Here is a 25264-nt window from a genome sequence, read left to right on the forward strand (position 1 = left end):
CATTCTTATCAATTTCTATTTTCTTAAGCCAGCACAAGACAGTGTGATATAATGTTTTTGATATTTCTAACCTGGTAACTTATCTTTTTGAACGAAGTATTATTTGATAAACACGGCAGAAATTTACACGAATACAGTAAACTCCGCGTATAACGAACTCATTTGGGCATTCAAAATCTGTTCCTTATATCCGGAGTTCCTTGTAAGCATATAGCGAATTAGTTCTTTGTATCATGAGTTTTTATAGCGAACAGATTTACATATAACGAACTGATTGTTTACCATTGTCCGCCATTTTGAAGAGCATTTGATTAAGAAAAAATAGTCCATTGTTTCTATTTTAGACACAATACCCGAGAGCGTACTTTTTGGAGTTTTGAAAATCATTGCTATTTCAGTTTTAGTTTTACTCCCTATCTCAATTTCTCATAAAATATAATATTTTGTTTCTAAACTCTTTTTATTTTCTTTCCATGATTGAGAATAAACAAGATTTTCGATTTTTCCTTCCTTTTATATTGAATATCTTCTATTATAATTCAAGGGTGACTTTTAGTAAAGTAAGATATAGATTTCTTTTCATTTAAATCAAGCGTACTGTACAGTTTGCAATGGAGCATGCTTGCAAGCATGCGTGATTATGTTGAAAACCGATTATAAATTATTATAATATTTTTTACTCGAGCAAAACTATTGAAGTAAAGAAATAAATAACCGTTTTATCTTGGTGAAAAGAGCTCATGCTAAAAATATCCTAAATAGAAAACTATACAAATTCATTTTAATAGATGTATTGAAGTACATACAACAATAAACGGTACATTCGGCCGAGTTTTAATCCGTGCCAATGAAAACAAAAGTTGAAAATGCGGGATCTATTTACGGGTAGCCAATATTTTTCTAGAGTTCGTTATAAAAGTGTAATTTTCTGTACTTTTTACTAAATTGGGACTAAGAAATGACTTCCTTATAAGCGATAATTCCTTATAACCGTGTTCGCTATAACCATATATTTTTATATTAAATAAAGAAGGGCAAAAATCGGGCCAAAATAAATTGTTCCCTATAACCGGAAATTCGCTTTAACCGTGTTCGCTATAAGTGAAGTTTACTGTATACATATATATTAAATGAAAAATACATAGGGACAATTCCGCGCAATTTAAGGATATCGCAAACGTGTCTCTAGGAAGGTTTTACATTACAAGGGGTGACACGGTTAAAAAATGCACTAGGTAACGGGTTAAACGGTGACATAATAAACTGTGGTAATTGTTGAAACGACCGTGATAATAAGATCCTTAGATGTCTAACATTAAGATGATTACGGTGCAATCCAATGCGAATTTTCTGCTTAGGTCGTAACGTATCACGATGTGGACGAAGAAAGCAAATTTGAGTGGCTCTAACTGTGCATATGTATCATGGTGGACATATAAAAGGCTAACCTCAGACCATCTTCCACGTAAATTCATATGTGGATCGGATGCCATCGTTTGACCTTGTGTAGGAATCGTACTTGCTTCGGCTGTGTATTGGCTGTCGAGCAATTTTGGGCAATCTTCGCTCAAAATTCCATATTCGTATACCCATCTGGTGTCAATTTCGGGACAGTGTGGCCCCTGCCTGAAGAGGAATCAAGAAGTTCCTCTATTCATAAAATTGAGGAGTAAATATTTTCTAATCAAAGAATTATTCTTTTTTTTTACTTATCGCGAAATTATTTAACTTTTTAAAACACGCTGACTTGCTTTTTCAAATTTACTCTGAGCATTTGATAATTGTAGTCACACTTGCCATAGCTTTCGCAGAAGAGGTGGATCCATCGCAGCGCCGATGGAGTATTTGTCGCAGTTGAATAAATGAGCGTCTAGTAATCTTTTGCTATTGTCGGTAAGTTTATAACTGAATTTATTTTGTGTTTTAAAGGAAGCAACTAGTGAGACAGAAGTTCACATAATTATTCCTGCATATCATGTACCTTTCCATCTTACTTGCATATGATGTAATTCATTGCCAATCACGCAAATACTTCTGTACAATTTTGCCAATGAATCTTACTTGCAAAAAAAAACAATCATATTTTGGAAATTTTGGAAATTTTTATTGCCTAATTATAAAAAAATGACAAAAAGATACAACGCAGACGGCGGTGGTTCGGATTGCAATGCAGTGCGATGGGGGCGAAAAGCATAATTGCCAATTTTAAGGGTTAACCTTAACATATAACGCACTTTTCAATTGAGCACAGTCTCCTTCTTCTTACTTGACCATAAGGAAACGTTTATTTGGTGATTATATTTATTACACGAATAGATATCCGAATCCGCTTCCAATTTTCTACCACTGAAAATTTATTTGGCAGGTCATCGGCCTTCATCATAAAATAGTAAAGTGTCAACAAGCTATTTCATTTTAATACTTCCAAATTAATGCTTAAAAGGGATCACTTTGTTTCCAGATTTTAATGAAGTTTTCTGAATGATTTACGGATTTCGTTATTAATCCAAAGGATATTGTATTACCGCGGTATTATGTGACAAGTTTTATTGAAAGTTAATTATGTATTTTAACATATGTGCGGTCACCGCAAACATAAACAAATATATTGTGTTACGTTATAGATAAATTACCTGCACATTTGTTGTGTAAATCAGTATATTTTTGCTGGTTTGCTGGTTATTTTCTGATCGATCAACATTTAAGACACAATCATAGATAGTGAAGAGAAATTGGATTTTTCAAACTTGGATTTATTGATAATTTTGAATCTTGAGTCTATTGATGAAATCGATTACAAACTTTGAGAAGACCCCTTGAGAAGTTTACCTAGATCCAATTCAGTAACTGTTATATAACTGTAACTGGTTAAGTAACTTTGTTTACTTGTCAACCAAAAAAAAACACAGTTAAAGAAACAGCTAGGGTGAAAAAAGCAAGGAGCCATTCAGTTGTTAGTAAGAGTAGTAGAGAAGTATTAGGTATAATACATCAACAATTAGGGGGTACAACTGAGGGGTGAGCTCAAAAGTATGCTGACAAAAAATGACATTTGAAACTTTAATCGCAAGAAACAGTTACAAACATTATTAACAAAATGAAAAAAAACAGATGATTGAGTCAATAGAATCAAAATTTGATGAAAAATCAATCAGTTTAAAAAAGTTAAATAAAAAAAAGATCTTGAATTTAAAAATAATGCTTTGAAAGATCAAATTGAAAAATTCGAAACACAAACCATGTCTGTAAATAAAGAAATAGCAGAAATGCTCAAATCTCAGGAATTATTGTTCAGAGAAACCAGTAAAAGGCAATTTTTAATGAACAATATTCAAGGAGGAATAAATTCAAAATAATGAATGTAAAAAAAGATAAAGGAGAAACAACTGAGAGTCTGACAGAAAAAAACACTGGACATTTTAAAGCTCTAAGAAAGTAAATTTTTCGCGATCAGAAGTCATAGCCATACAAAGGATTCCAGGAAGACCCCACACTTCAAAACCAGTAATTATCAGATAACTAACAAATGATGCCAAGTCACGGGTAATGAGGAAACGGGCAGAAATGAAGGCATAAGGATTTAGATTAGTTGTTGATGTTACACGAGCCAATCAACAATTGATAAACCGATTATAACTCAACTTGATGATTGCCAGTGCTTGTTTTTGCAATGGTACAGTATATGGATCAGACAAGAGAGGGAACAAACATGAATTTGATTTATATGACAATGTTGAAGAGAAACTATAAAGTGAATAACCATCCAATTATTAGAATAACTCAAAATTTTTCACAACAGACACATAGATGAAGACGACAGTAAGTTTTAAGTATATTTTTGAACTTTATTTTTACAAGTTAGGTTAAAAAATATGCTATTTCATGGTTTCTCGTGACATTCAATACAATATTTTATTATAAGTACTTATTTTTGTTTTCACTTTAAATACAAATATACTACTGTGTTAAGTTATATGCGTGTGTGACATTATATATCTCTCAAATAAAATGAATCCTTTCTACTATTATTATTATCTTTTTTTTTGATAATTTTTCCTTTATATATAAGAAATATTTGTGATGGTATTTCTTTTCTTCATATTAGAAATATCATGATTATGGATAAGTATCATCTTCATACTAGAATTATCATGATTATTGATGTTTGTGTTCTTTAGAAAGGCCATAGTAATAGATAATTTGAGCTATATATAGGGATTAACATAGTTATGTAAGACAACTTTCCTCATATTATATTATCAGAATAAGTCATGATTGTTTTTCTTCATAGTGAAAAGAGAATCGTTAGTTTTCTTCCTGTTAGAATTATCACATGTTTTGAGTACTTATCTTCGCAAAAGAATTATTGTTGTCATTAATAATCTTCTAAACTCATAAAAATAATGTATATTTTTTGATGATTTATTTTTGTATGTAAATTTTGGTATTTTGATAATTATCATCATATAAGAATTCACCTTTGATATTCGTTCTCTTAATGTAAAGACTGTCATATTTGAAAGAATAAAATGATAGATAACAGTATAAGACCATTACCATATCCTTGGTATCCTTTTGTGTTGTTATTATATTAAACAAGTAATTAGTAAGTATTTTAATTATAACTAGTAATCTTGAAAAAGCACTAGAGTTTTTTTTTGTTTGGATGTTTTTGAAAGAAATTCTTTATATATATTTTCATGTCCATGTTTTTTTTTCCATTTATTATTAATTCTTATGTATTTTTTCCCTAAGAAAACTAAGTATTTTATCCCTTTATTGTCGTGGCCTGAATGATAACAAGAAACGCATTAATGTATTTAACTTTTTAAAGGATTAAAAACACCATATTTATTGCATACAAGATACACATTTAACAAAAAAGCAGGAAAAAGCTATATATGCTCAGTGGAGTGGGGATTGTATATTTAGTTTTTCTAAGTCTAATGCTAGAGTACTAGCTGTTTAGTTTAATAAAAATTTGGAATTTGAAATCCACAAAAAAATTATGATGATATAGGTAACTTTATTGCATTAGATGTAACAATTGAAAAAATAGGTTAACTCTTGAAAATCTGTATGCACCAAGTAATGACAATCCAGATTTTATAGAAAATGTTTTGAAACAATTGATGGTCTAAATAATGATAAATACATAATATGCTGCGATTTTAACTGAGTTTTTAGTCCAGAAATTGATAACGTTAATTATAAAAGAATAAATATTAAAGAAGTTAGGGAAAGCTTACTTAAACATAATACTGAACGTTTGCTTATTTATCCATTTAGAGACTTCTTTCCAAGTGTTAAAAGATATACATAGAGAAGATGTAATCAAGTACAACAAACAAGATTAGATTTTTTCCTTGTTACTGAAGACCTGGTCCCTAACATTAAAAAAATGTGATATTAAATCAAGTTATTACATAACTATACGTTATTAGTCCTATAAAAAGCACCTGCCACGTTCAATAACACGATACCTGCCTTAAAACAGTGCCAATATCTATATCACTTTTTTGGCCCCGGGCCGAAAAGTGATATTAAGTCTGCATTTATAAGTTTTCTTATTAAATGATAAAGCAGGGCCAAAAAATCATATAGATTTATGCAAGAAACTGGGAAATGGCATCCATTCTGTTTTAAATTGGTCTATGTGTAGACGCCGACAGGTTGCGTAATTGAAACAAAATATTCTCAGTTTCATGATTTAGTAGTGTTTAACTGATTGTGTTATAAGTTTACGTGTACTAGATTTTTTTTACATGAGTCAGGATCTGGGTCGTCTGATCATGGTCTATACTATTTAGTCATTTAATATTTTGAAACAGGTTTTCCAAACAAACTGATAAAATGTAATTTTTACAGTTGTTCTTTGTTATAATAATTAAAATATGTTAGAATTAAAATAAGAATAAATATCCGAGGATTAAATGTGAAATATTATAAGTACATGTCGTTATTTAATAAAATTGTCAATAAATAAGTGATTTGATATTGGCCCTGTTATTTGTCCTCTGGTCAGTCGTATTGGCCCTCGGCCTTGGGCCAATACAACTGCACTCCGACAAAAAACAGGGCTAATATCAAATCACATATTAATTAACAAATATTACAAATCAGATCATTCTTTTATAACACTAATTATTTTAATAACTACACGTTCAATAACACGATGCCTTAAAACAGTGCCAATATCTATATCACATTTTCGGCCCTGGATATAAAGACCGCTTTTAAGTAATTTGATTGGCTAATAAAGCAGGGCCAAAAAATTATATAGATTTCTGCAAGAAATTGGGAAATGGCAGCCATTTTGTTTTAATTAGGTCTATGTGAAGCCCTCGGACAAATAACAGGGCCAATTTCAAATCACTTATTTATTAACATATAATATAAATTTTTCTCATGAAAAAGTGTAATGTAAACATAACAATGCGCTTTTTAATTTTATTGATTAAATAGCCTCCATTATCAAAAAAATAATGATATGAAACAAAAATATTGTCTACCTGTTAGAGAACATAAATAATGTACATATGATAAAATACAATTTGTTATAAAAATGATCAATTAGTTTTAGCAACACTTTTAATAGAATAACGACGAGAGTCAATATCATATTCAAGTTTTGCAAAAAAATCTAAGTTCGAATCTGAAATAACAAATAAAATTCAGGCCTTATAGAATGAGTTAAATAACTAAAACTCAGATGAATTATTACATTTAAAACAACACTGTAATCCTTAAGAGAAGAAAAACTAAAAGGACAAATACTGAGATAAAAGAATTAATTAATTGAGGAAGTAGAAAAACCCTCTATTGTTTTGGGTAATCTTGAAAAGCACAATTATCTAGATAAAACTATTTCAAAACTGGAAAAAGAAAATGGTATATAAAAGACCAGCCTGAAAGAAGAATTGTATGACTTTTTGGAAAAATTATATAAAACGAAAACACTAGATAGCTTCATGATATTATGCATTACTTAGATGAAAATAATTTACCTGGTCTTCTTTTGCTTATTGATTTTGAGAAAGCTTTCGATTCCATTTCTTGGCAATTTTTACACAAAAAACTGAGATATTTTTAACTGTGGTAATTCAATTAAATATGGATAAAAGTATTTTAAAATAATATTGAATCATCTGTTATACAAAGTGGTAGTTTGAACATAAGCAGAACCAAATCATTAAAGATACCAATGTTGGTAGCATGGAATAATCATATCTCAATATGCAGATGATACTTGATTTTTACTTTATGGATCAGATCAGTCTCTTAATGAAACACTTAATGAACTCAAAATATTTCAATACATTCAGGACTTAATATAAACTTTGATAAATCATGTACCATATGGCTAGGATAAAAAATATACCACCTACTCAATAAAAACAAAATTTTAAATTCTTTGGGGACAATCACAATTCAAACTTTTTGGCATTCATGTGACTTTCATGTAGATCTACAAAAATGGTTGAACTAAATTACAAAGAGAAAATAAACAAAAATAGAAAATTCAATAAAATTTTGGAAACGCCGATATTTGACCCCAATAGGAAAAATAACTGTCATTTAAAGTCTCTTAATACCAGTTTTGAATCAACAATTCCTTAAACTGCCTGCACCTGATGTAACAATTTTGAAAAAAAAATGCAATCATATTTGATTTCTTATGGCAAGGTCTGACCAAAGTAAAAAAAAAGCAATTATAGTAATGGAATATTGTGAAGGTAGTCCACAAAAAATAATTTAAAAGCATTTATCAGAGGAACGAAACAAACATGGATTAGCAAGTTATTTTTTATAACAGCCAAGGGCAGACACTGACACATATTCATTTTGATGAAACTAAATTGTTCACTTGTTGAAAACACCTTATATGCAGAAGAAAAGTAACAACCATTTTGGCAAAATTTTCTAGATCTTTCATATTTTATATCGCTGAGGAAAACAGATTCAGAAAATTGTCTTAATGAACCGTCATCGTTATTTTATAATCACAATTATATTGTAATTTGTGATTATAAAATTGTTTTTTTTTTTTTTTTTTTTTGTTTTTTTTTACAAATCTTGGTACGAAAACGGTGTTACATGTATTAATGACATTTTTTTAATAACGAGAAAATAATCTAGACTTAAGATAAGTAACAAAATCTTTTTTGTTTGAGTTTGAATATACTGCATTATATAAGAATCAAAAAAAGTTTTATAAAAAATCTTTAAAAAATGAAAATCAATGTAAACAACAACAACAGTCCCCCTTACCTACTTACTTATCAGTCATAATTAAGAATAAACAAGGTACCAATGCCATATTGTTATGTAGATAATGAAAGCATAGAGCATCTCTTTTGGTCATGTGTTCATGCATCTAGGCTTCTCAATGAAGTAAAAATAGTAACTTTGTGAAAGACAAAAATGTACAATTCTAAATGAATGGAAAAAAAACTAACCTAGGTACAAAAATATACAACTATTTAATACATTTCTATAAATAAAACAGTTTTTTCAAAGTAGATGTTTAAATGTAACTTTGACATTCCCAAGTTTCAAAGTTTTTTTTCAATTTGTGTACTATTTAGACAGAAATATAGCTTTGAAAAGAAATATATTATACATTTTTGAAAAAGAATGGAAACTGGTCAAAATATTTTTCAGGACACCTCAGATTAAGTTTATATGTAAATATTTTCCTTTTAGCAAAGAAACTTCTATCAATGGTGGGCAAGTTTTTTGTTTAATATTTATTTACTTTCCTATATACATGCATCCTATATTATTTTTTCTTGTCATTGCATCATTGAATACAGTTTATAATTATACATGAAAAAACATTGTATGTTGCTGTTTGGGATGCCCTCAACCCTTCAGCATCATACTACGAATACATTAAAAGAAAGAAATACAAAAAAAAAGAGAGAAAAAATTTCAATGACCTGTGAAGTATTTGGCAATGTACCACACATTAAATATATATTCTGATGTTATAATTATTGACCAGCCAGTCTGCATATAAGATATTGTGTTTGCCATTTTTCTTTCTAGATTTTATCCATTGTTAATGTTGTTTACACAGCTTTTCCACAAATGTCCTTATTTTTCCTTGTGTTTATATGTATGTTTATTCCGTAATGTCTGTTAAATCCAATTATGTCATCCTAAAACTGGATGTATCAACAACATTTAAGACAAGTCTGAATATTTAATTCCATTGTGAAAACACTTTAAATAACTTGATTTTGTTGTAGAAAGTTGTAAACTTTACACTTGATATGCCATGTTTATCGTTGCATTCTGGTATTAAGTTCACTGTAAATATTGATGATGTGTATTAAACCTTTAACGTTGAAGATAGAGTGCAGTACCATATTTTATTATAATATTTAATTATTGTTAAACTTTATGAGTCTTGATGTTTCTTTGGAAATAGAGCAAATTTGTCTTGTTTATTTTTAGCTTTTCTACCAGATTTTTTGGTAGATAGTTCTACCAGTTTTTGGTATTCGACCATTTTAGGTAGCTACCATTCTAACAGTTCTGGGTCGGTTCTACCAATACTTGGTATTTTACACATTTTTTCTCATTTCAACCACTGCCTAGTATAAAAGCAGCAGATTATTGGTCACAAAAAAGATTAAATTCAGAAACTCTTGGTAATAGACTACGTTAATTTGTCTGCTGAAATCTTTAATTTAAAGTTAAATCTAAGTAACATAGCAAGTCAAGTTTATTAAAATACTAGAGTTATATCTGGATGAGTTAAGTACAGAGCTTAGTTATTTTTATACATCTGATATTAGAATTTTGTATAACTCTTAACATAACAACACTTAAGTAACTGATACAGATTTTTACTACACTGTTTATTGAAGAAAATCAGGTAACTTATGTCACCGCGGATGGTAATTGATATACGTAATATGAGATTTTGAGTTCATCAGTACTTAATATTTATTTAAAGGCGTAGCGGTACTAAATAATTGTAAGGTGTATTGTGGGGATAGACTATTCTCCGGCCTGTTCGCTTCCGGTATCCCGTTTCTCCCTGTCTATTTTGTCCGGGATTTACTAGAGACCGGCGAATAGAATAATTTTTTAATAGCCCGGTCATTGCTGATTGATATAGGATATATTGTTTTTGGAATAAAATGTATTTTAATCAAATTAACTGTTGTTTTTACTTATTTAATTTAATCAAAGATTGTTTACGGCAATACAGAATTTGATACGTGCATGATTTTGATGTGTGTTGTTGTTGTTGTTTTTCTTGTTTTTTTTTTTGTTTTTTTGGTTTTATATTGTATTGAATCGTATTATTTTGTAATTATCTTTTTCATTACATAATAGCTGCCGGTTTCTTTTCCCCGCGCCGGTTTTGACAAATTCAACCACTATTTTCATGAAAATGAAAACATTCTTAAATTGTTATAATTTCTTATAGGTTTTAAAATGTTTTCTTTTTCTATCTTTACAACTTTTTTATAAAAATGCATTTAAAGTCTACATTTGCCATGTCAAAGTGTGTTTTGCCATGGCTTTTTGGTCTTTTGCCATGGCAAGATTTTTTTTACATTTGCCATAGCAAATTTGCCAAGTCAATTATTCTTTTATTTCAATCACAAAACAATCTAAAACTTATCATATGACATGTTCTTGGTGCTATTGTTATGTTTGTATTGCAATCTCTATTTTTTTCATTTTTCCATGGCAAAAATTTGCCATGAAAATTACATAAAAGTTTGCCAAAGCAATATTTTATCAATGAAAAGTGCATGGAAATGTAGGACTTTTCTGTCTTTGAAAGAAAAGATCATTAATCTATACATGTCAGAAGACATATAAGGAATATAATATTTTGAAATTTTATAGTTTACTCATTGAATATCGTTTTTTTCAACCACAGGTCATATCAATAAAAATGTATGACAATTTAAAATGACAATAACGATGAGATAATGAATCAAATATAATGAGTTATGCTAGTAAATAATAATAAAACTTGAGTGGTAGTTATATAAAATAGAGAGAAAAATTACACTCCGTAGAGAAAGCCAACACGACAAAATTGGAAATGTTGCAGGCTCGGTTTCAATGGGCCTGTTCATGGACAGTACTGGTAAGTGCAAGGTAACGTCCACGCCCCCTAGCACCGGCTAAAGCAGTCTACAACTTTTAACATAAACTGGTTAAATTTTGAATTTTAAAACATCAGCATATGTGTTCATATGGCAGTTATCATGTAACCTTCAATGTGACAAGTTAGTGCCATTCCATGAAAAGCGGAATAGGGTCCCCAAGTAAAGAAATGTGTGTGCACTTAACTAGAAAACAATGGCGGAACTAAATAAAGTTGAAATTTGAAAGGGGGTCAGAAGTTATGAAGCCTGCATTTCACAGACATGACGTCAAAAGACAAATTTAAGAAAGCAGGCCATATTTCCTAAGTGTGTTTCAAAAGTTTTCAAGTGAGGAATACTGGAACCATCCAACAAAAATAGCCAGTTAAAAAGAACTAAAATACCACAAGCAACAATAATGTCATGCTGAACGATCTGTAAGAATCGGAAATATAACATCCCTGACTGAATTTACGGGGGGGGGGACTTTTTACAGCCTCACACGGCACAAACAACGCTGATGTAACGTCACAAAAATAAAGAGAAATAAGAATCCATAGAGTAAGCCGAAAACTGCAAAATTGAAAATGTTGCAGGCTCGGTTTGATTGAACCTGTTTATGGACGGTACTAGTAAGTGCAAGTTACCGTCCACGTCCCTAGCGCCTGCTTAAGCAGAATTCAACATTTAACATTAACTGGTAAAATTTGGAATTTTGAAACATCCGTAGATGTGTTCATATGGTAGTTATCATGGAACCTTCATCTGTAAGTTGGTATCAAACGTGTTTAATGATGTGTCTTGATTTGATTACCTTTGATTTTTTTAAATGTATATTAAATGTAGGAAAGGTACGATAATTATTTTATTATTTTTTCGGTGGTTCCTTGGTCATGTAATTTCGTTGATTCGTTGCGCATATTGAAAATGTAAGCAACGATTGATTCAATAATTATTATACTTACATATTCAAACGTCTGCAAGATAATGAGTGCAAGCAAGTAAATCTGGATACTCGGGGTTCGCATCGCCCGGCTGGTGAAGGTCATTTTTATGTGATTGGTAATGAAATCCTTTCTACCATATTTTCGAAAAGATACCTTTGCCCCTAGCATGTACTGAAATGTATCAGCACGTTGCAATTTTGAGTGAAGGCAACTAGTACTGGTAAGATGCTTGACAGCCTGCCAGGAAAATGCGTTGGCTGAACTTTGCTCTGGTAAATTAATTGTGACTTTCTGTGGTAAGGAGGTTAAACTAACTATGTAATTATGTATCATGTAAATTATTTCTGTCTTGAACATCTGAAATAACATATCATGGTGTAGATGTTATGAATATTTAAAAAAACTCTTAGATACAGTGTTGAACCATCTTTATCTTCAACTTGATCAATAAGCTAAGTGACATACCGCATAATGTCACACGTAATCTTATCTAATAACCGATTGCAATTAAGTTAAAATCATATTAAATATTATTACCCCTCACTTTTTTCGTAATGTTAATTTCCCATAGACCTCCGGGAGTTATTCTTACTGTAAATGCAAGTGTATCACGTGACTAGGAAATTTCTACTGTTACATAGGTAAAAGTATTTTTTAACAGTATAAAATCTGGTCACATGGTCTATTTTCTAAATAAAATTTAATAAAATGGCCGCCATTTCTCTCTCGATTCATTCCTATTTTCGACAATAGGGCATTACCAAAGTAACTATCACTCTCATGAAATTTAGTTCTTTGCATCCTAGAGTTTTTTTCGCGTATAAAATATATTTTTGCTGATTAGTCAAAAGGTAAACATCCGTTTTCAATGGAAGTAATTGTAATGTGAATAATTTTGTGTCAAACTGAAACATGCAGACGATTTAAGCATGCAACTAAGGATTATTTAACAATTTTAACCAGTGAAACGTTACAGATATTGTGGACAAACATAGGTTATCATCGTTATTTTTGTAAATGCACCTGTCAAAAACCATGCGAAGAATATTCTGGATACAGAAGGATCAGATTTCACAGATCATAACCTCAGAAATGGATAAGTGTTTTGTTTCCTAAATAAAACACATCTTATTGTATGTTTATGACTGGTAGATATCATCACTTGTTTAAAGAATAAAAGAAAAACAGCTTCTCAAGTAGGCCTACAGTACACTTAAAACTTGCAAGGTAAAGACAGTTAAGTTATTACTACTCTTGGTTTATTTTGTTACAGTTAGATTCAGCTGACAAATTTAAGATCATCACAGTATTTGTTCGGGGTAATCAAATAAATAACACATAAATTTGTGTGTAACAGTAAAAATATCATCCTTCGTAAAAGAACTGTTACCCTCGGCTACGCCTCGGGTTACTGAATTTTCCTCGGAATAATGTTTTAACTGTTACCCACAAACCCATGTGTTATTTATATACTGTTCCAAAATAATGATTTTAAAAGTAAACCCCTAGGTAACACTTAAGTTTATACACGAATTTTAACATGCAAATGAAGTATGCGCTACCCTTAAAAATCAATAGTTGTAAACTTTCCCATCTAATCAACTTACCGTTTATAGAATTTATGGTTCACAAGCAACTGACAAACAAATAATGTATATTGTCAAAACCATTAAATATGTAAATATGTAGTGACATGTACACGAAATTCAGAATTCAGATGTTACAGCAAAGTTGGCAAATGCAGGTAAAGCCCGGAATAGCAGGCCTCCGGGGGACTATAAATGCGGCTTACGACGCTCCGCCGAGTTCCAATAAACTATCCCGAAACAGTTATTTCTGGCATTAAAAGCGCTGGAATCAATGATCCCAAATGACCAGACAAAACATACAACAACAATGAAGTACGAGGCATCTTATTACCGGCGCCACACGGCACTTGACACCTGCTGTGGTGATATATACATATCTGAAAAAAAAGTCTCGGATGCATTGAAATCACAAAATTGCATGAAAATTGCAGACTCTGTTTGATTGAATATGTACATGAGGGATAATGTTAAAAGTCCAACTTCCCTCACTCCCCCTTGCACCGGCTTCAGCGGTACTCAAATTTCAACACTTAAAAGCGCTGGAATCAATTGTACCGATTCATTCATAAAAAGCGCAGAAGTCTCTATAGTACAGTCCCTGGGGACCTTTTAATATTTAGCTTTACATTGGTATAACATTTATCCATGGACCTTTTTTGCATATAATGTTTCATTAGCCTCCCTTGCATCACTAAGTAATATATATAAATTGTATGTCAAATAGAAAAAAATTACGTATATTTAGTCACATTCAGTAAATTCAAAATTAATAGGTCGCCAATTAGCAATTTAATTTTTTAAGGACATGATTGGCGACATGTCTTTATAGGTAATGTTTTTGTTTTTTTCATTTTACGCCTTTAAATCCATGGTTAGGTTAAACTTTGGTTAACCGATTGTATAAAGTAATTTAGGTAGTTTATATTAATTAACCAGTGAAATAATGTACGTAAATAGAATAAAATAAATATCTGAAGCTAAACTTTTAGTAAAAAGGTCGAGCACTTAAGAGTAACGAGGACTTATAAAATATGCATAACAAAACGGAAAGAAATCTATGGGTTAAGGGTATCATATATATTAATGAAATTGGCAAAAATGAGTATCGGCATTGAATGTTATAGGCCTATTGTACCTTGTATGTGTCAATTACATGTACATATGGAAATTAATATAGTATTCCACTTTTGTTCTTCTGTGAAAATCAACACACATAAATTTTAAAGAAATACAGCGTTTTCATTATATGACCAATAAAACTGGACATTTAACATAAGGCTTATCTTGAGTGGATATTCATAAAATAAACTATTCTAATTTAGATCTAATATAGGCAAAGAACCCCCACCACACCCTGACAGAAGAGGCTCCATGCCTTGATATCCAAGGAGTAGACTACAGTGTTTGATATCAGTGGGCCTCTTACAGCAACACCAATAAAAACTGCCAGATGTTTTTGTAAATTTGGAAAATTGGCAACCATTTGCAAGCAATGCCCAGACATTCCAATTGCCCCATTTGTACCATGTTCAGTGCCAGACACCAGCTTTGGTAAGTTGTAACCCTTGACAAAATTTTGTTTAACTTTACAATTATTGAGTATGAAAAAAATAAATATAATATAGTTTGGCAATATTAGCAGAAGACATGTGTACATTCAGTGACCATGTTTCAGTAATTTTTGGATTTAGATAATTCCGTGGCAAATTATACAAATATTTATGATGGGTAGGTTTGTATAATTAGGTTATTATAATACTGCATGTATGTAACGTCACATTTCATTGAATAATCCATGACGTTTATATAGTTTCATATACACGGCTGCTGCAAGTTATTGAGAAATCTCGCTTTTTTCTCAAAAAAGGAGGTCTGCTGTATTATTTAAGTTCATTATACATGTAAATATTCCTGACAGATTAAATGACCATATATAAACGGTTGTTTGCAATATAACCCTAGCCTAGCGACTCGGGTTATATTTTCAAAACAACTGTTTATATAGGGCCATATAACCTGTAAAAATCTTTATAACTAATAATATAATTATAAACGTTTTATGTATGTATATGATCTGTAAATACACAATGTATGCATAACTCTAATAGAACTTATTCACTTTATTACGAAGTTGAATATTTTAGTTGATTTCCATGCTGAATTATTTATATCCTAATGATAATAATGGTTGAAGCTGGAAACTTTGATTATAATTACTCCTATGTTGGCTTCCTTGGTAAACTATTAGTACTGAGTCTGATTTAGAGCGGTAATGAAAGCATCAAATAGACTAGCTGAAATGTTGGAAAAGATTCACTATATTTGAATGAAATTTTAAAGCATAAATGCATCACAACTTATATACCATAACTGAGAAAAAAACTAGACACCAGGTTGTTCAATGGAAAATTTTGAAAAAAAAAACTTGTTTACATTGTCTTTTAATTTTTATTCTTAGGGTTCAAGACTCATGCAGAACTAGCCAAGGTGGGTGGAGAAAACTTTCAGATATAGAGGCCTTCCATGAAGTAATGTGCAGTTGGGCTCCGAAATCTGTACATTACATGCATACCTACATGGAATCGAGGTTTGTTTATGTCTGTTGTTTTGTTTTCGTGCCATTTTATCCTTACTGAAGGAACAAACAGGAATTTTAAAGTAAACAATATGCACCCCAATAAAACCATATACTTTGAATATGCTGACAGGCAAAGCATTGTCAAATGAAAGAATTGAAAGTCCCTGGTTGGATTCCAATCATGATAATTAGGGACATGATTTTTATTTGAAATTGGGTGACTTTAAACTTAAATACTTGTTAAGGGGAGCGGTGGCCTAGTGGTTAAACCTAGATATCATGGGTTCAGAGCCTTACTTCGGAGCATGACTATGTTTTTACATATGACACAATTGCTGGTTTGCTCAGGAGGCGGACTCGAAAGTGATTAATATAAGTTAAGAAATCTTGATTATTGATATCTGCGTCATTATAAAAAAAAAGATTTAGTGGGTTTTTTTTGAGTTGGCAAAGTTAATTGTTCTTCAAGACTTGTTACTTCTGTTTCTTTTTTTGTAACTGAATAGGTTGTGCAAAAATGAATATCCAAAATATATTTTCTTAGGTCTAAAGTTAGTGCACTCCACTTTAATGAAACTGCTAGGGGGGATACACGGACAACCAAGAGTGGAATGCAACAGTACACAATATCTTATCCAAAAAACAGACAGGGTGAGCCTGTTGTCAAGGATGTAAAAACTGAACAGACATTTGGTAAGTTAAATGCAAAGTAGCCATTGGACGCAAAATATATCTATATACATTAATTTGTCAAAGTAATGCCACACTTTCTTTTAATACTTTGTATATCAATACTTTTGAAAAGTCTTAGCCCTTGACATGATGAATTTCTTAAAAATACCGTCAGCTTTGATATGTGCCAAGGTAATTGGTCAGCACAGATCAAATGGGTAAGATAGCGTAGTTTTTCTATCGTGACATGAAATATACTGCATCCACGAAGAAGAGAAAATATAAAACAACGGAATTAGTTGATTTTAAGAATAATTTTATTTTTGTACAATTATCTCTACAACTTTTCATTTGATAAAGTATAAATTCAACTCTACATATAGCTTCTTTTATCATTCATAGTCAATGTGAAGATAATAGTTTTAATTCAGTTTCAAAAAGGATACATTACAGATTTGATGATGATGTACGCAAAGAACTGCGTTGAGAAACACATCAATACAGATTGGCCAGTGAAAAAAAAAAGAAAGCAAAAGAAAGACCATTACCATTGGCAACAGAGTACTCCTAAAAGACTTAATTTAAACCTAAATCAACTTTAAGTGAAAAATCACATTTCAAGATTTAACCGCTAAAATTAAAGCTACATGCCTCCAGATGAGCCAAAATATTTTTTAAAAAACTTGAGAAAATGTACTTAGCTTTAAAAAAAAGGTAAAATATTCCAAATTCAAGTAAATTATTTTACTTGTCATATGCAATTAAATGAAGTTTTCATAGGATAATGTAACTATATTTCTACTGCATTACCAATGCAGTAAGGGCTATTTTAGCATATTTTAACTTTTTTATTGTTATTTATATTGGTTGTAAGTGTCCTTGATAATGTGTAATTACTTCCTTTTGGTTTCATGAAAATATTTTTTCTGTAAACACATTTTCAAATATTTCATGAAAATTAGCATGCCTAGCTGCTCTGAGAAAACAAATTGATCCACAGCCCACAGACAAGTTACCGAACTATTCTTTGTCATTAAAAATGGGATGGCTGTTTTTGTGTGATACTTTCTGGTCAAGGTGACCTTAAATGTGGAAATGTATGAATGCCTAAATTTCTAAATAAACTTTTGAAGCTAAAGATAAAATTTTAAGTGCTGCATTACATAAGTTTCTGTACAATTAAGGTGACCCTTTCATTGAAATAACAATAACATTTAAAAGAACAAACATTGGCATGTACTGTTATTTCTTTTTGTTTGTTAACAAATATATTGTAGTGAAATTTTTATTGTGTCCATTGAAGATAATAATTTAAAAACGCTAGACTTGTATTTGTTAGTTAACAACGACCAAAATTTTTGGTAAGAACATAACTTAGACGAAAGTTTATCATAATCATGGCTTCCCTTATGGCTTAATCGACTCGAATATCTGTTTATTTGTTTTGTACCAGCACCACCATTTAATGTGAACCTTAACTAAATTTTACAAATACCCTTTATAGGAATTTAAAGTTCTGGCCTCCTTTTTTCCTCAGCATTATCGATACTTAAATGTTTATTTCATCTGACCCTTATACAATGCATTTGTAATTTTTTCCAAATCTAAATAGTAATATTTAATACAATACCTTTCATTATTATACTAGGAATTAGAAAATCGTTTTATTCCACTATCATGTATTATCCTAGTTGAGCCACTCCTGTCTCAATAGACAGCTCTTGTCAATGTGTCTTGTACAGAAGAACATGAATGTTACTTTCAACTTGTTTGCATCTTTTTTAGCTCGACTATTTGATAAGAATAAGTAGAGCTATTGTAGTCACCCGAGCGTCGGCGTCGGCATCCGCGTCGGCGTAACCACTTATGCTAAAAGTTTTTGTAATACCTCAAATATTTTCAAAGTCCATTGACATATGGCTTTGAAACTTTGCACACTTGTTCACCATCATCACCACAACCTGTAGACAGAAGGAGGTAACTGTATCAAGCATTTTGACAAAATTATGCCCCTTTTTCGACTTAGAATTTATGTTAAAGTTTTTGTAATACCTCAAATATTTTCAAAGTCCATCGACATATGGCTTTGAAACTTTGCACACTTGTTCACCATCATTACCCCAACCTGTAAACAGGAGGTGGTAACTGTATCAAGCATTCTTTTTTTACTATCAAGCAATAAGAATAGTCGAGCGTTGCTGTCCTACCGACAGGTCTTGTTTGAAATGAAATAAATATTTTAGTTTCAACAGTTTGTTCTTTTTAAGATCCTGTTTGTAAGATGTATAATTATATATAAAAAATTAATTGACAGACTTGGCACATACATATACTACCTTGACCCTGGGATTTTTCCCTATTCCATCAATACTATCCAGTTAATACTGACCACTACAGAAAGGAGAGAGTGAAACATTGTTATGCGTCATGTATAAGAAAGACTTGGCATTATATAAAAGGATCTATTGTGGGCAATTTTAGTAGGTCATATTATGTGCGTTTAAAGATGAGCATTAGTTGGTAAAAGGTTTCAATTTTTGATAATTTGGGAAGCTGGATCATAATTTGAGTCATTGGTGCAAACTTTAACATTTTTAATGGGAATACCACTCACCATATGGGTGTTTATTGACTGATGGTCAGCATTTCATAAGGAGCAATAAAACATGGACATGGTCACATTACTTGGCTTATTGCTGAACAGTTTGCTTTAAGTGTAAAATCGATTTTGACTATTTTTGCAAAGGTTTTAGAAGGGGAAAATAACTTATTCAATAACTAAAATGATAAACTTGTGTAAATTTATTTCCACAATGTACAATACAATTTACAGAAACATCTATTGTGGGTATTCAAACCCACTGTATTGCGCTGAAGGGAACTGTGTTCTTATGGCGTTGACTGCACATGCAGTAATAACACGCCTACAATTCTTTGGAAGTAACCCGTAGACCCATCTGGTAAAACGCCTGCAGGCAAGGTATCGATACAACCTGAAAACATAATCAAAAAATTATCATTGAGATAAATATTCCTGTGATTTGAGGGAACTTTCTTTAAAACTAACATATCATTTGAAATTGATAAATAAAGCCTGTAAATACAATTACGATTAAGGTGCAGTCATCGAATTTAGCACTGGCCCGATGGTCCATGGTCAGCGAAAATTTTAAGTAAATTTAATTAAATATATACATGTAGTAGAATAAATTCAAAACTGGAATTCGGGCTTGTCAATTCAAAATCTTAAATTCATTGACTGAAGTTGAACTTCTTTGAAAAACAAATACTTATTACTGTACACTGTTTGAATGTTTAACTCACTCATGAATTTCTTGATTTTCTTCTCTTGGCCCATGGTCATGAACAAACTCGTAATAGGAGGTTTTCAACACATGGATGTTCAGGCAGTTTACCTGGAACCCCTCCTGAAGGGTAATGCAGGGTACCCCTTCTGCTTCTGTCTTCCCACCAACAATGTTTGTCGATTGACAGCACTTCCTCTCATGGGCTGAAGGCATATTAACACAACATCCACACCTGAAAAAAGTAATAACTGAATAAAATGGGTGCGAGTGAAATTATTCAGGCGTCCGATAAAAGGATTTATTTTAGTCTAAAAAAATCAGATTATCGTACAAGTCAATTCTTATTTTTGTCAACATGTATTAAATTAATAATTTTCATTTAAGTTTACTTAAATTATTATCTATGCATACATGTGCATAACTGCCCGTGTAGCTGTCATGGCTGTAGGTATGTTTGATTATCATTATGTTCGACAATTCTTGCAAATTCGTGGACTTGTAGTTATTGATAGATTCTAATTGAATAATTGCAGTAAAATAGTGTGATAAAATGTAAGATTACTGTCAACAATTAAAAAAACAATTTACACACAAAAACACTGACCAATCATCTACGTTTCCGATGTAAGAATCATCAGAACTGTTGTCTAAAGAGTCAGAGTCAGACTCGCTCTGCTCTGCTTCCTGATTCTGGATTTCAATTCTTTGTTCAAACATATACGGTCGTATTTCATGGACATCGACCTCATAAAGCTTCGATTCGTCAGAAAAATCAATGAGTTTACTAAATAGTAGCAGTGTTAAAAGTTAAATGATCCGTGATTGTTTACAGTTTCGTATGTCGGCGTTTCCTAATTTTAACAATGACGTCACAACAAAGGGAAGTAATTCACACAAGCTTGTAAAAAAACGGTGCGTTATGCGAACTTTTACCTGGTGAGCGGAGCGTTAAAATGTTGCAAACGAGTTTAATATTCTATTTACGTAAACAAAATAGTTAAATTCGACCTTTAAAATTGAACAATACATTTTACTGCATGAAAGTCCATTTTCTAAAATTTAATCAGTTAATATCTTTAGGGATTAAAGTAGGTCTATGTATACAGTATATAATTTGAGATTTATTCACATAAATCATTTACATTTTATTGATATTAATCATGAAGAGAATAATCCAGTATTATATATTAGATCATCATAATTGATAAATGGAGGAAATTCAATTTTTTTCTATAAATCAAAGTTTTTCAATACACTTGGTTATGTGCTGAAAAGCCCTGCAACAATCTAGTTTTATTTTCATATGAAAATAAATATTACATGAGTGACAGGATCGAGCCACAAGTGAAGTAAAATAGTTTTCATATTTGATTATTGATATCACAAGATGAAAATAAATAGTAGATTACAGAAAAAACTTGAATTTTCTATTATACTTTTCTTCTCTTTTTTGACCTTATAATTTTTTCTAATATGCTGTGTATTCTGATTCAGAGTTTAAAATTAGTAAATTTTCAACATTGTATTCCAGTCTGCTCTGCTGATATTCTTAGTTACCAAGATTAGGTGTAATGTAATAATCAGCCACCCCCCCCCCCCCGGCTGTCAATAAGAATTTAACAATCTCAACACTTTCTAATACGCTGTGTATTCTAATTTAAGAGTCGTGTAAATTTTCAACATATTCATTTGGCCATCTTATCTCCGCTGGTATCCATAGTTGCCAAGGCAAGTAGTAATCATCCCCTCCCCTCGTCACCAAAAAGTTCATGTTCAAGTATTGATTTTCTCGTTTATATGAATTTATAAATATTAAAAGTAGAAGTCTAAATTGAAAAGAAATACATGTATATTATTAGTGTAGACCTCAGAAGAATTTGAGTTTAATGTCAACCAAAATTGTTAATTGATTTTACAGTATAATTATAATGATAAATAAAAAAGACATTTTTAAAACGATGATCACCTAAATCATCATCAGTCTATCACCACCAGAAACATCATCATCATCACAGCCACTATCATCAAAATGTCATCACCCTATTAATTATAATCATAATCTGAATGTCATCACTTATTTATTCAGGCTCAAAAAAGGAAAAATCGTCGTAATCATTTGTGGTCAGTAGTACTTATAATGGTTTAGAGTTGGGTACCGCCAGAAAGAAAATACCACGGTATACCACGTTTTTCCCTAAAAAACACGGTATAAACCATGGTATACCACGGATTTTCATTGTACGCTATAGGTTTATTTTTTATCTCTAAAATAAGTATCAAGGTAGGCTGGTATAGAATTTCAAATATTAAAATTAGCAGATCTATAAAATATAGATTAATCTAAGTATCATTTAACTTTTTTTCAATCAGGTACTTTCGACATCAAATAAGCTGCGATGTTGACAATCATAAATTAATTGGGTCATGATCAGTTCTTGTTTTTGGCTCACCTGTCACAAAGTGACATGGTGAGCCTTTGTGATCGCTTTTTGTCCGGCGTCCGTCCGTAAACTTTTACTTTAAACGACATCTCTTCATCAACCGCTAAGCCAATTTCATCTAAACTTCACAGGAATGTTCCTTTTATAGTCAACTTTAAAAATTGTTCAAATAGATTAATTCCAAGCAGAAAATATATCTTCTTTTAGAAAACCGAAAGAGCTAGAGCTTAAATTTTTGGCTTGAAATATCATCTAGTCAGTGTCTACCAAGTTTGCTCAAATAAATGCCCTGGGGTGAAAATTGGCCCCGCCCGGGGGTCATTTATTTTCCGTATTTGTATATAGTAAAAAACTTAAAAAGCCTCAGTCGTTACCTCTCTCAACCGTTAAGTTTTACAGCGGTCGACTAAAGTCACTGGCTAATTGGCACGTTATTTAATAAGTAAATAAAATAAGATATTGATAAAAAGTGTATCATACTCAAACATGGCACTATCACTTCAGTTAAACATTTATTTTAATTCCTTAAAGCTCGTTGAAATGTTGTACATCAGAAAGTTATTTTTGTGTTGCCTTGAAAAAGGCGACAAATAGGGGCTACTTTTGTCGGCGATGTCGGCGTCCCCTTAAACTTGTCCGGAGCATAAGTCAGTCATTATAAGTCGGATTGACTTCAAACTTGGTATGCCTGTTTCTTATAATGTCTTAAAATGTCTGAAGTGCAGTGCACAAGAACCGGTACTCTGCACTTCTAAATGTTTGAGTTATTGCCCTTATTAATTTTCATACTTTATTTTTGTCCTGGCCATTTCTCCTAATGTATAACAGCTATGAACTTGACACTTCATAGGATGATATATCTCATTTAGAAGAAGTGCAGTGCACAAGAACCAGTGCTCTGCACTTCTTATGTTTTGAATTATTGCCCTTTGTTAATGTTCATACTTTATTTTTGTCCGGGCAATTTCTCCTAATGCATAAAAGCTATGGACTTGAAACTTCATAGGATGATAGATCTCATTAAGAAAAGGTGCAGTGCACAAGAGCCGGTACTGTGCATTTCTTATTTTTTTAGTTATTGCCATTTGTTAATTTTCATACTTTATTTTGTGCAGGTCATTTTTCATAAATTATAAAAGCTATAGACTTGAAACTTCATATGATGTCAGATCTTATTGATAAGAAGTGCAGTGCACAGAAACTGCTGCTCTACATTGCCCTTTGTTAATTTTCATACTTCATTTTTGTCCTGGCCATTTCTCCTAAACTATTTTGTTAACAAGGTGACACATCAGACTCGCGGAGTTCTAGTTATTAGAAAATTTGAAAACAGTGTGATGTTGTTAAAACAAAAACAAAATACACAAAAACAAGTCTAAAATTTTCCATTGCTGAATAGGCGAATGCACGCGGCGACTACTTAGACTGATTTTCAGTTGCCGATTTACCAAGGTAAATGTGTTACGATTTATTTGAAATACTGTAATCCTTTTGGACAAAAAATAATTTCAAACACTAATGGATTTTTTTAAATTTCAATCTGTTTCGGAAACCAAAACAAACATGTACCCCAAAAGCAAATTAAAATTATCACATGGAAAACCTGACTGACCATGTAACTGCTTAATTAATATGCATTAGATGAACAAACATTATTTTTAATCCAGTTTATACGTCGTTCTACAATTAGTTAATTGCCATGCGCATACACTAAGTATATTACGTAAGGAAACCCCCTAGCCTGGTTGGCCGCTTTTTATGTAAATACTAAAAATAGTAACACACTAATTTAATGCATTGAATGCCCTCGTGAATGATCAATATTTACAATATTACACTTAACTGTAGTTCTCGTATCAAATTTGCGATTTTTGGACAAGCATATATAAAGTCGACAATTCCTGCTTCTTCCACTGAGATTATGCAAGTCGACAATTCTGGCTTACATGTGTTAATTGATAAAGCATTCAATTTTTGCTGAGAACTATCGTGGAATGATAAAAGTCAGCGAAAGGTTAATTCAAAGAAATATTGATATAGACAACAGGAAAGATTTCCTTTTGTACATTTTACGGATCTGTAATTGCTTTAAATTAGAGCTAAAAGTACTGGTTTTTCCAGGTCTGTACCGCGGTACATACTGCAGATGTCTCATACAGTGGTTTACCAGTATACTAGTTGAACCGCGCACCTCTACTGAATGTGGTTATCATTAGAAAATTCACTATCGCCTCTATTACCATCAAGATCTAAATTATCAACTCTTTCATCATTATAATAGGAGTACTAACAATAATCATTGTTTTCATAAATCATCATTTTCATCATGATTATCATCACTTCCATCATCAAAATTATAATTTAAAATCCTCATCATTATCAAAATTAAATTCATAATTATCATTTTATATATTTATATTATGTTTATGTGCTTGACAGATATATAGTTATAAAAGTGTAAGAATTGTATAAAAGTGTCAGAAACTTTCCAAAAGAATTGTATAAAAAACGAGCGTTTGCTATACGATAGCATTAATGCCTCAAGTCAATGGAACAGCTTAAGCGTTGTACACGACGTTGATAATAACTATGATTTTAATTATCGA

The 25264-nt window shown here is 31.3% G+C and overlaps 1 protein-coding gene across 1 annotated transcript; it reads right to left on the bottom strand.

The window, feature by feature from the left end:
* Positions 1-19748: 19748 nt before the first annotated feature.
* Positions 19749-21022, bottom strand: LOC132760038 (uncharacterized). The gene is made up of 3 exons (XM_060751927.1): positions 20822-21022; positions 20234-20449; positions 19749-19902 (listed from the first exon to the last, which is right to left on the bottom strand). The coding sequence occupies exons 1-3, from the start codon at positions 20932-20934 to the stop codon at positions 19749-19751; spliced, it is 483 nt and encodes a 160-aa protein (XP_060607910.1). The 5' UTR covers positions 20935-21022.
* Between the last annotated feature and the right edge of the window lie 4242 nt (positions 21023-25264).

The sequence above is a fragment of the Ruditapes philippinarum genome, unplaced genomic scaffold, assembly GCF_026571515.1.
Source record: "Ruditapes philippinarum isolate M1 unplaced genomic scaffold, ASM2657151v2 ctg510_1_1_1_1, whole genome shotgun sequence".
Taxonomy (NCBI): domain Eukaryota; kingdom Metazoa; phylum Mollusca; class Bivalvia; order Venerida; family Veneridae; genus Ruditapes; species Ruditapes philippinarum.

Excerpts from the sequence above, each read along its gene's own strand:
- LOC132760038 (XM_060751927.1), bottom strand. The coding sequence starts at position 20,934 with ATGTTTGAACAAAGAATTGAAATCCAGAATCAGGAAGCAGAGCAGAGC. Across the intron at positions 20,450-20,821 it reads ATCGGAAACGTAGATGATTG|GTGTGGATGTTGTGTTAATA; the intron begins GTCAGTGTTTTT and ends TACTTTTTTCAG. Across the intron at positions 19,903-20,233 it reads GAAAATCAAGAAATTCATGA|GTTGTATCGATACCTTGCCT; the intron begins GTGAGTTAAACA and ends TTATGTTTTCAG.